This window comes from Eschscholzia californica, unplaced genomic scaffold, assembly GCF_041429995.1.
Source record: "Eschscholzia californica isolate CP2 unplaced genomic scaffold, dmEscCali1.0.p SCAF_2, whole genome shotgun sequence".
NCBI lineage: Eukaryota > Viridiplantae > Streptophyta > Magnoliopsida > Ranunculales > Papaveraceae > Eschscholzia > Eschscholzia californica.
Window position 1 is genome coordinate 44,402,909 of NW_028238309.1, and position 16,520 is coordinate 44,419,428.

General features: G+C 35.8%; 1 protein-coding gene across 1 annotated transcript; it reads left to right on the top strand.

Annotated features, from left to right (window-relative positions):
• The first annotated feature begins 580 nt into the window (after positions 1-580).
• LOC147558225 (uncharacterized) lies at positions 581-2,007 on the top strand. Its single transcript, XM_086664598.1, has one exon. The coding sequence runs from the start codon at positions 624-626 to the stop codon at positions 1,641-1,643; it is 1,020 nt and encodes a 339-aa protein (XP_086520724.1). The 5' UTR covers positions 581-623; the 3' UTR covers positions 1,644-2,007.
• The last annotated feature ends 14,513 nt before the right edge of the window (positions 2,008-16,520 follow it).

The following is a 16,520-nucleotide window of genomic DNA, read 5'->3' on the forward strand; positions in this document are numbered from 1 at the left end:
AAATTTAGATAAATAACTAGAAGCCCTATTGATTGGTACCTAGTTTACCCGGCTTCTTAAATGGGCGAGGGTGAGATTTGAGCATCAGTCATGCATCTGAGCCCACCGGTACGGGCAGTACCTAATAGCCATACAGTGAAGTTGCGCGCAACCCGTACTACTCCATGAGCCATGTCCATGGGTGCTCGTACCCGCTTGATTTCTAGCTCACTTCCACCTCCATTTGAATTGATTTCAAGTGATTGCAAATGAGATAGAGATCTTTAATGATTCATAACATAAATGTAAATACTAACTGAAAGTGCATCTAAGCTAACAGTCATAGTGTTTTCTTTTAAAAGATTCATTACTTTTTGCACTGTAAAATTGGCAGCTCTTTGTCAATTACCAAATGCACATTAAACATTATATTCTATTGACTAATTCCCAAACATGTCACCACGTCTACTACCCAGGATTTTACTAAGACGTGCCAAGTATGGTATCTCCATTATCTTCCTCCCCATTCAAAGAATCTAAGTATAAACAAATGTGATGTGTTTTTCTATAAATAGGGGTTTAGAAATCACTTAATACTCATAATAAACCACAACCAACCAATTCTTTTCATCTCACTGTCCAAAATGGCACGGCTTATGCATTGTCTGGTTCGTGCCTTGGCTATCTGCTTGGTAGCTACAGTTGTCTTGGCCGACAACCCTTACACTTACTCCGAAACTCCAAAGAAACCGGTTCTAGATGTAGAAGCGACCCTCCACACAGACGCTTACAGTTCACCACCACCACCTCCTGCGTACCATTACACTTCACCTCCACCACCACCAAAGTACACTCCCTCTGGTCAAGAACACAAACCTCTACCCGCACCGGCAAAGTCACATCATTATGCTAGTTATGACTACAAGTCTCCTCCACCACCACCAGCATACTACTACAAGTCGCCACCACCTCCTTCACCTGTTGTTGCTCCCAAATATGTATACAACTCTCCACCACCCCCAACATACTACTACAAATCTCCACCTCCACCAACATACTATTACAAATCCCCACCACCACCTTCGCCTGTTATTGCTCCCAAATATGTATACAATTCTCCACCACCACCAACATACTACTACAAATCGCCACCACCTCCTTCACCTGTTGTTGCTCCCAAATATGTATACAACTCTCCACCACCTGCATACTACTACAAATCGCCACCACCTCCTTCACCTGTTGTTGCTCCCAAATATGTATACAACTCTCCACCACCACCTGCATACTACTACAAATCGCCACCACCTCCTTCACCTGTTGTCGCTCCCAAATACGTATACAATTCTCCGCCACCACCAACATACTACTACAAATCTCCACCTCCACCAGCATACTACTACAAATCTCCACCACCTCCTTCACCTGTTGTTGCTCCAAAATACGTATACAATTCTCCACCACCACCAACATACTACTCTCCACCTCCACCAACATACTACTACAAATCCCCACCTCCACCTTCACCGATTGTTGCTCCGAAATATGAATACAACTCTCCGCCACCACCCTCACCATACTACTACAATTCTCCACCACCTCCTTCACCAGCAGTTGCTCCTAAATATGTATACAACTCTCCACCACCACCAGCATACTACTAGAAATTACTGCCGGTGGCTCATAGTAGCTCCCAAATATGAATATCATTCTCCATCACAGCCCTACTATTATTATTTATCACCCCCTCCTAAGTCCTAACTAGTCCAATAACTACAATTTATCCGCCACGTTACAATTGCTCTACCAGAGGGTGTTTTTACCTAAAAGTGTCCGTTGTTCCCAGAGGCTACAAGATTTCTCCTTTCTTGATTCCCATTCCAGTGCTACTAAGCTTATAAAGTATGATGTGTCTGTTTGTTCTAATGAAAAATTGCATATTGCTTTCCTTCCTAATGGGAGTAATTAATTTTTCATTTTATGTCATGAGTATGTTCCAATTTTTCTCAATAAACATTTTTTCAATTATTGCAATTGTCCTTACTGGTTCCTTTGATTTGTTTTTCATATTATTATATCTGTTAAGATAGACTTGTTTCCTTCAATAACAACCCTAACTTATTATTCATGAACATCTTTGTTACGTAATAAATCCTCAGAAACAACTGATAATCATGCCACCCCTATGTGACTTACTTCAGGATGTAATATAAATATAAGTTTCAAAAGATCGGTATCAGTATATGTAGTGGTCCGTTAATAGCAACTATATATGTATCTTCAATGACACTATTTTTTTTTTTGAATACATCGATACAATGTGATAAGCACGATAAATTTAGGTCACACGAAATTAAATGGCCTAAAGCCTACGGAAACTACGTTATTTATAATCAAGTTCAATATTCCTAAATTTGCGCTTCCATGTGATCGAAGGCCTCCACATTGCGAAATATATGCACTAACCAACTCGGCTACCAGTTGTTGGCTTGGCGTCCTATATGTAGTTGTGTGTCTTTTGTTTTTCATTATTATGTATGTCAATATAAACTGCTCTAATTAAATAACAAGCCCAACTTTTTTTTTTCTATTGTTGCAAGAACAAGCCCAACTTGTAAGAGAATAAAGATGATGCTGGTAATTGAAGGGTAAGAAAATAAGTCATCTCAAATATGTGGTGCCTGCAGAAAATCTAAGAGAGGTGCCTATAGAGTTCGTAACAGAGTTTTTTTTTTGAAAGTTGATTCCATTACTCTTATTAAAGCTAATGAATAGCTCGGAATCTCGGATCATCTATAAACGTTTGATTGATAAAATTGAATAAAATGAACTTTTTTTCGCTTGAGTCCAGTTTCTAACATGGTATCAGAGCGAAGGCGATACTAGTTTCTTTTGTATCTTCATCTTCTTTCTCTTTCTATTAACTGTGATTTTCTTCCTGTCAATGGCGTCGTCCTCTCAATCTTCTTCATCTAGAGGAAGATACTGAAAGTTGATAGTTTTGTCAAATCCTGTATGAAATCAACTTTCACTAGATCAGTATCTTCGGACCTATTGGGCTTAACCATATCAATATAGAAATACGGAAATTTCTTGAGATAATCTATGTCGAAGAATATGAAGCAAAGATTTCGTATCCTAGTGAACAAATTTAGAGCATAAAAAGAGGTGATTCTTAGGTGACTAACTATCTTCAAAGAATTAAGGTATTAGCTAGTTATTTGATTGTTGTTAATAAGAAAATATCTTATAAAGTGTTAAATCCAATTGTTTTAAAACGATTAGGAAAATATTATCTTCCTTTCGTTATTACAATTCATAACAGACAACCAAAGATTTCCTTCACTTTATTGAAAATCAAAATCATTCATCATGAGCAACAACTGAATGCTCAAAGTTTAGATAGTGATGGAAGAGAAATTCGGTATTTTGGAACTTGGGTTCCATCTGTTTGTGGATTTAAGTTGTTGTTGTTCGTTATGGTTGCTAAGATTAGTAGAAATAAAAACAGGGTAATGTTGGTGATATCTTTGTTATTTTTGTTGCCATTGACTTTCCAAGATCGAACCATTATAACAAGGCAGAAGTTTGAAGTTCAAAAGTTCTTTAATCGTTTAAGGAAAACCTTCTTTCAAGAGCATCAACATTTCATTTACCTTTATTATCTCCTTAACCCTTTTCTGCTTGTTTTTCTTGTTTTCTTCAGTAATTTTAAAAAGGGTTATTTCTCGAAAGACCCCTTACTTTGTGACCAGCTTCCCACAAAACCCCCTACTTTATCAAAAATACTCAGAAGGTTCCCTTTTTTCTGTTACCGTTAAATGTATGTTACTTTCTCTCCTCCATCTCATCACCTCTCTCTGCCATGTCATCTATCATGATGTGGTAGTGTTGAAGATGGTTGAATAGGAGATGGTAGGTGTGTTGGTATTGGAGATGGTTGAATAGGGGAAGATGAAGGCTGTGTTTGAGTTGGTAAAGAATGCAGTATAGGTGGAGAATGTAAGGAAGGGCAAGGTAGAGAAGCGGGAGAGATGGCTGAATGAGGAAAATGTGATTCATTAAACATAACATCTCTTGATATATACACTCGACCAATAGAGATATCTAAACATTTATACCCTTTATGATCAAATGCATAACCAAGGATAGCAGGAACATCCAAAGACTTTGAGAAAATCATAATCGGGAGACTCACGGTAAAGCAATTGGATGGGATTTTGAAAGTTTATAGACTTAGTAGATAGTCTAATTATAAGAAAATTGGCAGTGTATAAGGACTCCAACCAGTAATTTCGAGGGAGATGTGATTGAATTAAGAGGGTTCTGGCCACTTCAAGCAGATGTTTGTGCTTTGATTCAGCCACCCCATTTTGCTCAGGGGTGTGTGGGCAAGACATTTGATGTGTGATGCCTGCAATTTGGAGCATCTCTCTAAATGAGGAATGAAGGAATTCTCCACCTCCATCAATCCTCAAAGTCTTAATTTTACAGAATCTAGGTTTCATAGAAGCATTATTAGGAAACATAAAAGATTTGAGTCTCTGAAGTGACTGGAATGAAGGATGCCCAAGTCTTCAATGCCACAGATACACATCTATACTCTGAGCAGAAAGGACATGAGTAGTGGGAGGAAATGAGATAGGATATAGACCAACTTTAGTTGGCCCTTGGAAAAGAATCTTGGTCGAGTGAAGGTCCTTCACATAATATCCAAAATGATCAAAGGTTAAGGAGCAGTTATTATCAGTGGTAAATTCACGAACAGAAAGTAAGTTTTGAGATGCTTGAGGAACTCTAAGGACATTCTGTAATATAAATTTTCTATTATTCTTAATAAAAGATGTATGACCAGAGTGAGTTGATGAGACATGAAAATGTCCCATCTGAATCTCTTAACTCGGGTTATTTAGTCCATTTCGAGCAGTTACTCTGATGAATTACTTGTTTTTTTTCTTTCTCTGGTGTCTTTACAGGGTTCAGTGTGAAAAACAACCGAAATCGGGAGAAATTGATGTTAGGGGCATTTTGGTCATTTGGTGACAAGGGTAGCATGGTAATTTGGGATAATGCTTATGCTCGGATGAGAAGACTAGTCCAAGACGAACTCGTGGGTGAAAACAGAAGTCAAATCGGAGTCCCGATTGGAGGATTATAACTGGTCAAAGTTTTGGTCAAATGTTGTTGACTAGTGGGATCATTTCGGGACGTCTTCTTGCACGCGGGATATAGCAGGCTCACGTGGCGTCTTCTGAACTACGTTGCAACTTAATATTAGGTGCCGCGATGTATCCAGTCGAGAGAGCGTCAACATCAACACGCGTCCTTAATCTGATGGTCATGGACGTGAGCTAAGTTGTACTTTGTCTGGCCACGCTTCACAATACCTCGTGTTTGTCAAGGCTTCAATTCAATGCACTGCCCCACATTTAATTCATGTAGTCCCGAGCTGACCTACCATCCAGATCCTTATTTTGGGACATCCAACGGCCTTCTTTCATGTGACAGGAAACAACCATAAAGCATGTAATATCTCTTAAGTTGCGTCGTGAAGTACGTGGTCATTCCACAACCAGCAAATCTCACGTAGATTGAACCCAAATTCTTGGGAATTCCATTTTAAATCTTATCAAAATAGAATACCCAAATTCTTAATAAAAGATGTATGACCAGAGTGAGTTGATGAGACATGAAAATGTCCCATCTGAATCTCTTAACTCGGGTTAGTTAGTCATATCGAGCAGTTACTCTGATGAATTACTTGTTTTTTTCTTTCTCTGGTGTCTTTACAAGGTTCAGTGTGAAAAACAGTTGAAATCGGGAGAAATTGATGTTAGGGGCATTTTGGTCATTTGGTGACAAGGGTAGCATGGTAATTTTGGATAATGTTTATGCTCGGATGGGAAGACGAGTCCAAGACGAACTCGTGGGTGAAAACAGAAGTCAAATCAGAGTCCCGATTGGAGGATTATAACTGGTCAAAGTTTTAGTCAAATGTTGTTGACTAGTGGGATCATTTCGAGACGTCTTCTTGCACGCGGGATATAGCAGGCTCACGTGGCGTCTTCTGAACTACGTTGCAACTTAATATTAGGTGCCGCGATGTATCCAGTCGAGAGAGCGTCAACATCAACACGCGTCCTTAATCTGATGGTCATGGACGTGAGCTAAGCTGTACTTTGTCTGGCCACGCTTCACAATAGGGGTGGGAAACGGGCCGGGCTCGGGCACCCGTGGGTACCTCTAGTCCGGGCTCGGGCGTTTCGGGTACCATATCTCAATGATCAATTGACTTATCGGGCGGGCTCGGGCCGGGCATAAACAATATTTTCTTGCACAGAGCCCGCCATGGGTACTAGCCCACGACGGGCATATCGGGTTACGGGCGGGCCGGGTATCGGGTTGCCCATCTTTGGAGAGATTTTTTTTGTAAAAAAAAAAAACTAACCCTAGATAGATCTAACCATTCGTAGATTAATATCGAAATTAGTAGAGAAGTCATAGATTAACACCAAAATTATTAAAAAAAAGTTACACATGAGACATGAGGATACACATTTCATCTTCTGAATTATCATTTTCAAGAGAGAAAGATAAATAGATCCATATACACATGAAATTCTATCTTACAGATCTACATCAAGACTGAAAAGTTAATATATTGTTTCTACTTTACATGAAAAGAAATTTAAGGCTCTTAGAAAAGAAATATTTACTGAAAATAAGAAAGGAGAGTAGAGAGAATATTACGAAAAATAGATGAAAAGAGATAAAGATCTATTAAAGATTGCCTCATTTGGGGTTTTCATGATCTGAGAGTTTCATACTTATGCACAATCAAAGTTGAAGGTTAGTGCTTTGAAACAATGGTCTACTTATTCATGATTTGTCATCTTCATTGTTGGATTACTATTTCTTGCATATTTTCAAAGATGTTTTATCTTGATGAAATTTTTGGTTTGATGCTAGTCAGGAAAACTTTTCCCTCATATTTCATTTACTATTCTCAAGTGGCTTGAAGCTCTTCGGACTGCAGATCCTGAATCCTCTCTCTCTCCCTCTCTCTGTCTCCAACTTCTCTCTAGATTTGTCTGCCATGTAAAAATTTAGGGTAAAAATTGTAACCCTTTATAGAGAAACCCTAAAAATAGTCTCATAATCTAACGGTTGGGACATGATATCATGATCTAACGTCTTAGGTAATTCGGGTTATCTCAAACGGGCTTAATGGTCGGGCTTGTAACTCGGGTAACGCTTTTTTAAGGAGAGCCCAAGCCCGCCCACCAAATTCAAACGGGCTGGGCGGGTAGTGCCCATCTCGGGCTTCGGGCAGTCCGTTTCTCTTTCGGACTCGGGCGTTCCGGATCGGGTTTCGGGCTCCCGGGCTAAATTCCCACCCTTACTTCACAATACCTCGTGTTTGTCAAGGCTTCAATTCAATGCACTGGCCCACATTTAATTCATGTACTCCCGAGCTGACCTACCATCCAGATCCTTATTTTGGGACATCCAACGGCCTTCTTTCATGTGACAGGAAACAACCATAAAGCATGTAATATCTCTTAAGTTGCGTCGTGAAGTACGTGGTCATTCCACAACCAGCAAATCTCACGTGGATTGAACCCAAATTCTTGGGAATTCCATTTTAAATCTTATCAACAGGAACATTGGAGACAGCAAGTTAATGGGTATTTGGAAATATATCATAGAAATGGAAGGCAACAGTGGATCTCTTTCTTTCTCTTCTTTATTCTTTATATGCAAGAGAAAACATATATTGTAGGCAAGAAAGATTGATCGAGAGAGAAGTTTTAAAAGGAAACTAGAGAAAAATTGATTGGGAATCAATGACCTAGGTATTTTCTTGAAGACAGAGATGGTAAGAAGATATCCGAGAGCTTGAGATAAAGATTTTAGTGAGAGAAAAATCTCTCGGTTGTGGAAAGAGATTTGAAGAGAATATTTTTGGACAGAGGAAACTGCTTTCTTCTTCCTCTACTATTATAAAACAGAACAAAGAGCAAGAGAGGGGATATCTCATCTTTGGGGGTCAAATCTTCTTTGGAGCTCAATTAAACAGATATATTAGAGAGAGAAGGGGAGAGAGAGTTCCTAAGTGTATTTTTATCTCCTCTTTTATAAATCAGAGAATCATCTATCTTGTTTTCTTCTTCTTGTGTAGTTCTTTTTGTGAGAGAGAGTACTAACAGAGTAGAAATTGAGAAACGCAAACAGAGAGTGAGAGTGATTTGTATAGAGAGAGAGAGAGGATTGTAATTTAATTCTTTATATAATACAATCTTCAATTTCAATTTCTTGGTGTTAGCTGATTCATATTGAAATAGAAAAAGAGAGAAACAATAGAGAGAGAGATTTTGTTGGAGAAGAAGACCGTGTTTGGTTAAGAAGTGTTGCTGGAATATAATTTTCCATTGACGTTGGAAAATTATTTTCTCCAGGGAAGCGTTTGGCTGCCAGACAGGAAATCAGCAAAAAGAAGTTTAGTTGTTCTTCCCTTTCCTCTCTTATTTGTCATATTTGTTTTAATCTCGTTGATCATGGATTGCTAATTCTCTCTGACTAAGGTTATGATGAAGTTCTAATTATGCATATTTCTTAGACGATTATTTTGATAGATTAAGTGCTTCATGTATTGATTTCTTTTAGACTTTGTTCATGATTTCTTCATCGGCTAATACTCTTAAGTTGATTTATCATATTTAGAATGACACCTTTAATGATTAATACTTCTTAGTTGTTAGTTGATAATTGAATCGTGACTTGTCTTTCATTACTTATGCTTCTTGAAGCTTGATCCACCATGTTTAGGTTAGATTCTTTAATGGTGGATACTTGCTAGTTGATAGGTAATAGTTAGAGTTGATAAGAACTTAATATTTTGATTCATAAAAGACATGAAATTTAAGTCGATGTTTATCCATGATTAGAATGGATTCGAAATCCTAGGTCCTCTCCCCCCATTTGAGTTCATTTTGATTTCCGTTATTTTATTTTAATATTTTATCACCAAAACCAAATCAAAACCAAAAACCGTACTAATTCTGAGTTTAGGAACATATTTGACTAATCTCTGTGGATCGACCCCGGTCTTACCGGGAAATTATCACTTGGTGGCCGTAAAAAAAAACAGTAGAAGTAATCCCAATGAGCTATTTCGTGTTTCAGTTTTAAAATAATATTCCCATTCTAGAAAATCTTATAATACAATTCTCCTATAAACACTATTCAAAACTTTAACTCTGTTTACAACCCCAAATGTTTGGGCCTCCCTCTCGCCGGAGATGGAGAGGAGAAAAAAAAAATTATCGCCAGAAATGGTGGTTCGTCGGAGGGTCGCCGGAGATGGTGGTAGTAGGTGAAAGGAAGAAGAAGCTGAAAAGTATTAGGTTTTGGTTGTTTGGGAGAAACAAAAAGTTGTAATTTTGTTTGTTTCCACCCAAAACTTCACATCCTGGAAAATTTCTTTATTTTCCCGTGACACCGGCCTTTTCTTTACCTTGATACCTTATAATTTCTGATTTCTGTCTCTTAATTAAGTATACTGATAAATCGGTTCTGGAGTGAATCTGATTTTTTATTTATGTGTGTTTAAAGCATCTTAACTGAACCACCTATTCAACACAATTGTGAATTAGATCGATAAAGTGAACAAAATGCTTATGAAGCAAATAATCTAATATAACTCTGTCTCTTGATTAATTTTATTTCGTTTCTTTTGAATTTCGCTTCTGTATTATGTCTATTTTCGATAGGTCTTATTCAAGGTAGATGAAGTGTATAAAAAATTAAAAAGCGATACCTAAATTAAAAAATTGTCAAAATTAACTGAAACAAAACTGATAACTAAATAATAAAAATGTAATCAAACTCTAATACAATTTTTTCAAATATAATAAAAATGTAAAAACAAAATTGATATCTAAATACTAAAAATACAATTAACTTAAACAAAATTGATACCGACATAATAGAGTTGTGTCTCAAAGAATTATAAACGGAATGAAACTGAGCAATCTTATTAAGATTATAGAAACCGTACTGAATCCTTTTCATTAAATAATTTTTTAATAAATCTTTATTAAGATGAATAAATTAAATAAATCTTAATTAGTTAATCTTTATTAATAATTGTCTTGGAAGTCGAGGCACGTTGGCTGGAAGCAAATTGTTACTCTACGACTTTCCCCAACCATTGACAAATGACAAGTACCTGTGTCGTCTAAAGGTGGCTATGGCTTACGCCACCGACATGGACGACGACAACACCGGAAGCCTTATTCGAGGTATATTCTCTCATTCATGCCTCAGTTTTGTTCTACATCTAAGAGATCTAAGGTTTGTTCTTCATTTAAGGGTGTGTTTGATATGGTACGAAGTATAATTCCATGACTTTAATTCCTTAGAGAACCTATTTCCATGAAATAGTTTACTTTTAGGTTGTTACTATTGCATAGTATTAATCATCCCAATTTAATAAAGTTTTATCAAAAAAACCTTTATTTGAATTAAGATAATAAATATTTATCAAAAAAATAGTTTAGTAAAATTTATTACAAATATAAATATAAGATGATTAGAGCACTCTTTTTCTTTTTTGTGAAAACGTTTCTTGGTATACCTTATAGAGTAATAAATTTTATTAAAATAATTTTTTTATATAAATATTAATTATCTTTATTAAAATACTTTATTAAAATAAAAGTATTTTAATAAAGCTTTATTAAAAATATCCAAACAAATATAACTTTATCAACATTAGTTTGTGAGTCAATAATTAGTAAGGGGACTACGTTTATAGGAGTGCTTACGAACGAAGCTTTATACATGTCGCACGATGGATTCGACGGGTATGGAAATCATGTTGTTCCCAATGCCAAGTGGAGAGTTATTTGCGTCTTCCAAATGGAGTTTACTGTCTTAATCAAGGCAACTTTTAAGCAATGCTATATTTTTTGTGATGCATTGTATTACACGCAAGACTCTACAGGCAAAAACATGGAACAAATCCCTCTATGAAAATAATGGCTGAATATTACTGGTACTTACTTCAAAATTCATATTATAGTCATGCCGATATAATTATTGGGGGAAGAGGTATTATTAAAAACGGTAAACAGAGCATCTATGTCATAAGGGGTATTATTGAAAACAGTAATTCGAATAAAACAGTTTAATAAAGTTTTATTAAAAAAAACCTTTATTTGAATTAAGATAATAAATATTTATTAAAAAAATAATTTAGTAAAATATAAATATAAGATGATTAGAGCTCTCTTTCTTTTTTATGAAAACGTTTTTTAATATGATGATAAAATTTAAATATTTATTAAAAAAAAGTGAAGGAGCACTTATGATAAAATCAAAGACTCATACATGGAAACTACCTTTGTTTCAACATAACTCTTGCCAACGAGGCGACGATCATTAATTAAAAATTCTATGAGATTTATAAAGCAGACTGAATTAGGGTTTTAAACTATTATTGCAAAGAAAAATTAAGACAAAAAAGAACCCAAATGATAAACAAACAAAAATGAGTCATGAATAATCATCCCATTATATAAATAGACTAACAAAATTACATGAAAATGAACGCAAAAATAAGTTAAGAGAAGGCAAACAAAGTTTCAATATAAAGCGGAATTCATTCTTTCACTACTGCAGTAATATCAGAGGGCATTGAGATTTTTAACGGACAAAAGACCTTTGCAAAAAGTAGTTAAAAAAGTGCAAGGGCATAGTTGTGGAACTGAGGACTAACATAGATCATAGTCGATTTCTCAAAAAAAAAAAAATAAGGGAAGAGATTTAACAAAAAGAATAAGAAAAAAAAAACAATTTTCTGTTCACCTTTTCTTTTGTATGGGAAAAGCAATATAACTGAGCACAGAATTAAGGTAAACGATATTGGACATTAGTGTGTAGGTTTAAAATTCCATTAAGGTGATGGTTTCACCTATTTGGACCAAGTAACTCTAAAGGCACCCCAAGTAGGTATACTTTGACTTGTTTGTCTGTATTGGTTGTGTCTTTGTTTTTCAATTTCATGATGTAATTCTCATTAGCCTTTTGGCCTTTAAATGAAGTTTGATTCTAAAAAAAAAGACGGTGCCACTTACTAAGCTTTAGAGTACGCTTATAGTCTACGTTCCAAACACTCTCGCGAGCGGTGTTAGACTATCACATTTAAGAGTTTGAAACAAATCCGTCTAACATGTGGGAGGTGCTAATGGAAAATCTAGTTGGTGCCCCTATACACTTCCCACACCAAGGGCTTTCCGACTTACCCATCCCTTATAAAACCTCCCCAGCCCTACACAAATTCTCCCTCTCCATTTCTATTCCTCCTTGTCGTCCTCCGACAAGAACTCCAGTGGGTTGTTGTTCCAGAAAAGGTGAGTCAATGATATTGTCATATACTTCTTTTTGTCCTTAATATAATCCATCCATTATTAGGGTTTTATTCAATGGGTTTTAATATTATACTAGGTTATAGCCCGTGCTTCCGGCACGGAACTATCTTGAAACACTTAACGCATTTGAACATATATAAACGGCGAACATGAGGTTGGGATTTATTTCAGAGGAAGAGGTAAAATATGAAATGTTTTAAAAATGACGTAAATTTTCAAGTAATATAAAGAAGATGACTTTTTGTTGTTGTTGTTTTTTAATTTTCAGTGTCGATATAATGTTGTGGAAATTAAAATGTATCATACGAAAATAATATTTCTTCACTTCTAAAATATTTCAATTAGCATGATCAAAAAATTAATTACATTATTATTAATTAAAAATTTGGCTCGAACACGTTCACCAAACGCACGCCTTAGTGATTGAACCGACGGAAAGAAATAAAAGTTAACTCTTTAATGACAGGGTACTCCCTCCCACTAACCAGTAAATACTCATCTTGGGAAATGGCTACTATCCACATATGTAAGCCAGAGAAGATGATGTTATCCAACCAAAAGTGGCATTCACATTGTCGCAAATGTTGATAACTATAAACATTAAAGTTAAGTGTCAATATACAGAACCACTTGAGAGGATGGAAGTAAACAAACATAGATATTATAATTTCATTTCCAGAACAGAAAACTTATGTTTAAATTAAAGCCCTTTGGCAGTGTATCATACCAGGAATCTTCAGGACCAAACAACTCGGAATATAGATTCTCTGGCTTCATGGGCCATTTTAAAGGTATTGGCTCTGATCCGAGCGCAAACTCGTCATTTTCTGGGACGCCTTCATCTACTATATTCTCTGGTGTTGGGAAGTTATCCCAGCTTCAGATACTATGCAACAGGAGAAAATGTAAGATAAATAAGTAGACATAACCAAGTGGTCCAACTGGAATAAAAATTAATATTTGTCCATTTATTAGACCAACTAAATACCTAGAACACTAATTTTCCAGCATTGTTGAGTTCAGATTCACCGAAAGCAAAAGATTCTGCTGCCTCCATCAGACCAACAACACATGCCTCTGCTGATGTAAAATGTACGAAATTCTCAACTTGTTTTGGAGTTGAACTACCTGGGCGTTCAGCATTTTCTGCCCCATCTCATGTCTAATAGTTAGTAATAAAGAACCTGGAATAAACAGTAGCGAGACTGTAGCTTAGATTTTTAAATCGTTAACAACTCACACTGAAAATAAGGAATATCCGAAACTGATATACATTATACTTTCTAACCGTTCCACAATGAAATTGGGGGGAACTCTGTAAGTAATAAACATTTAAACGTAGATGACTAAAGATTAAAAAAAAAAAAAAAAAACGAATGTACCTTCGAGATGGCAACCTAACTGGTGAGACTAAAAATAAGCGGAATAATGATATATTTGCAACCAATAAGAGAAGGTTAGTAGCAAGTTGGGTTTTAGATTCTCTTACTCTTTCCATTCCATCTTTATAAACAGGTGGACTGCAGTTCAGATTTCTAAATCGCTGACAACTCACACCCAAAAGAAGGAAAATCCGAAACCGATATACATTACACTTTGTAAGAAAGATAAAACCATTTCAGTTTTACATTGACATTGAATCAAACACTATGCAAACAAGAGAAAGATCAGTACGAAACTTTTTAATCAAAGTTTAAAGTTCTTAAACAATTCAACAATGAAATTGGAGGAACTCTATAAGTAATAAACATTTAAATGTAGACGATTAAAGATAAAAAAAAAAAACGAATGTACCTTCGAGATGGCAACCTAACTGGTGAGACTAAAAATAAGCGGAATAATGATATATCTGCAGCCAATTAGAGAAGGTTAGTAGCAAGTTGGGTTTTAGCTTCTCTTACTCTTACTCTTACCATTCCATCTTTATAAACAGTTGGACATATATAAGCGATTGGATGTTCTTTCACCAAGAGTTATCATTTCCAGGCAATTCCAGCATGAACTAATATCATTAATCAAACACACAGTAGTGGGACTGCAATTCAAATTTCTAAATCGTTAACAACTCACACCCAAAAGAACGAAAAACCGAAATTGATCTACATTACACTTTCTAAGCAACACAAAACCATTTCAGTTTCACATTGATATTTAATGAAACACTATCTAAGCAAGAGAAACATCAGTACGAAACTTTTTAAGCAAAGATTAAAGTTCATTTTTTACTTGAGTGAAACTATAGCTATCCCCCAAGAGAAGCAAGTACCAAAAAGAAGCAGGGGACTTGTTTTGGAAACCCGCTCGCTAACTTCTCATTCGGAGAGCGGTGTTTGTAGTTCCCCTCATATGACTAGGTTAAATTTGAAGCTACCTCTCCCCCTGAAATATTAGAATAGACAATTTTAATTTGAGTGATAACAATCTAATATCACTGCACTTTGAGATAGTTGGAAGTTACATATAATACATCAAAGAAATAATTTTGCATTAGAGGTCGCGAATAATCAAAGAGAATTCATCTGTAGGTTAGATGAATGAGGAATTATAAATAGTGCATCTTCTTAATATCAATGAAAACCTAGATGCATAGGGAGTTGATCGTTATTCACGACGTGTGTATCTGCGGAGGCATTTCCAAGAAATTCCAAAAGCAAGATGTAATAGAAAGTACAAAGTTCAATATTAGTAAACATTGCCTTTAACAACAATTATGGATAGTGGTCGAAGATGCATGGCAACGAAATGCATTCTGTAATTCATCAAAAACTTCTGAATCAGTCCTCAGCAAGATGAAACACGGATTTTCTACTCTCTAGTAAAGAGGGAAAGTTTAATATTTAATATTATTACCTAATGATGTTAAAGGTGAAGTAAAAAATTATTTTGTAATACATAATATAATTATAATAAAACTTCACTGTAAACAACATTAGTTGTACTAAAGAAAGGAGATTGTTAAGGCAATAATATATAAACCCTCTTGTTGTTAGTGCACCTAGACAGAGCTACATATAACTGTCCGTGACTAAATACTGGAGACCGCAGATCAATTCCCACATGTGTGACTGACTGGCCCTGAGACTTGTTTATTGTCATTGCATAAGCTAATCAAACAGGAAACTGACGCCTTGTGAAGTGAATGTTCAATTCAGAAGAACTTGGCGATAAAGAGATTCTAGGAATAAATACTGTGTTACCACGTTTATCACCAGTTAGGATTTTAGCTTCAAAAATTCGCATCGCACAGTTGACAACCATCAATCTAGTTCCATTGCATAGTCCATCTTTAGGAGAAGGATTCTTTAGCAACATAATTGGACAACCGACTTTTATTTGCAACTTGAATGGTGGCAATCCTGAAGGATTAAGCGAGTTGAGTAAGTCGGTTGAGTAGCTAACATTAAAAGAGTAGTTGTTATCTTCAGTTTCATCCAATTTGTCAGCAGCTAGGTAAGTGATCATTTCACCTGGAGTTAGGCTTAAAGCTGATATATTTATAGATGAGACATCTTCGTTCCGTGCAGACAAAATAATTTGTTCTGTAAGATAATCGATCGTAAGATTTTGAACCAAATTTAACTCAAGATAAATTTCATTTATGAGTTCTTCTAGAGTAAGACATCTATGAAGGTAAGAAGGTAACAGAAATTTTCTGACTCATTTGTTCCTACCTACAAAAGAAAGTAAAATATGCGATATATAAAATATTACTTGCATGTAAACATGTGTAAAATTAAAAAGGAAATGGCAACAAACACATTATGAAAATGAGGTAAAGAACATACTTGTTGAAGGAAAGTTCGAAACATGTGATTATCGGCATCATCCGATTGGAGACGCATGTTTTGTGATAGAGTGAACACCTTAATGTTGATCCAAAGAAATGATCTCCTTAATGAGGCTCCTACTATCTGCTCGCGGACTCCCTTTGGTATAACGGGAAGTATTTGACGGAAGTCGCTACCAAGTACAACAGTTAATCCACCAAAGGGCTTATTGTTGTTACGAATATCTTGGAGGGAACGATCAACAGCCTCAACGCAATATTTGTGTTGCATTGGGACCTCATCCCATATAATCAATTTTGAAGCTCGGAATAAATCAGCA

Coding starts and splice junctions, on each gene's coding strand:
- LOC147558225 (XM_086664598.1), top strand. CDS start 624: ATGGCACGGCTTATGCATTGTCTGGTTCGTGCCTTGGCTATCTGCTTG.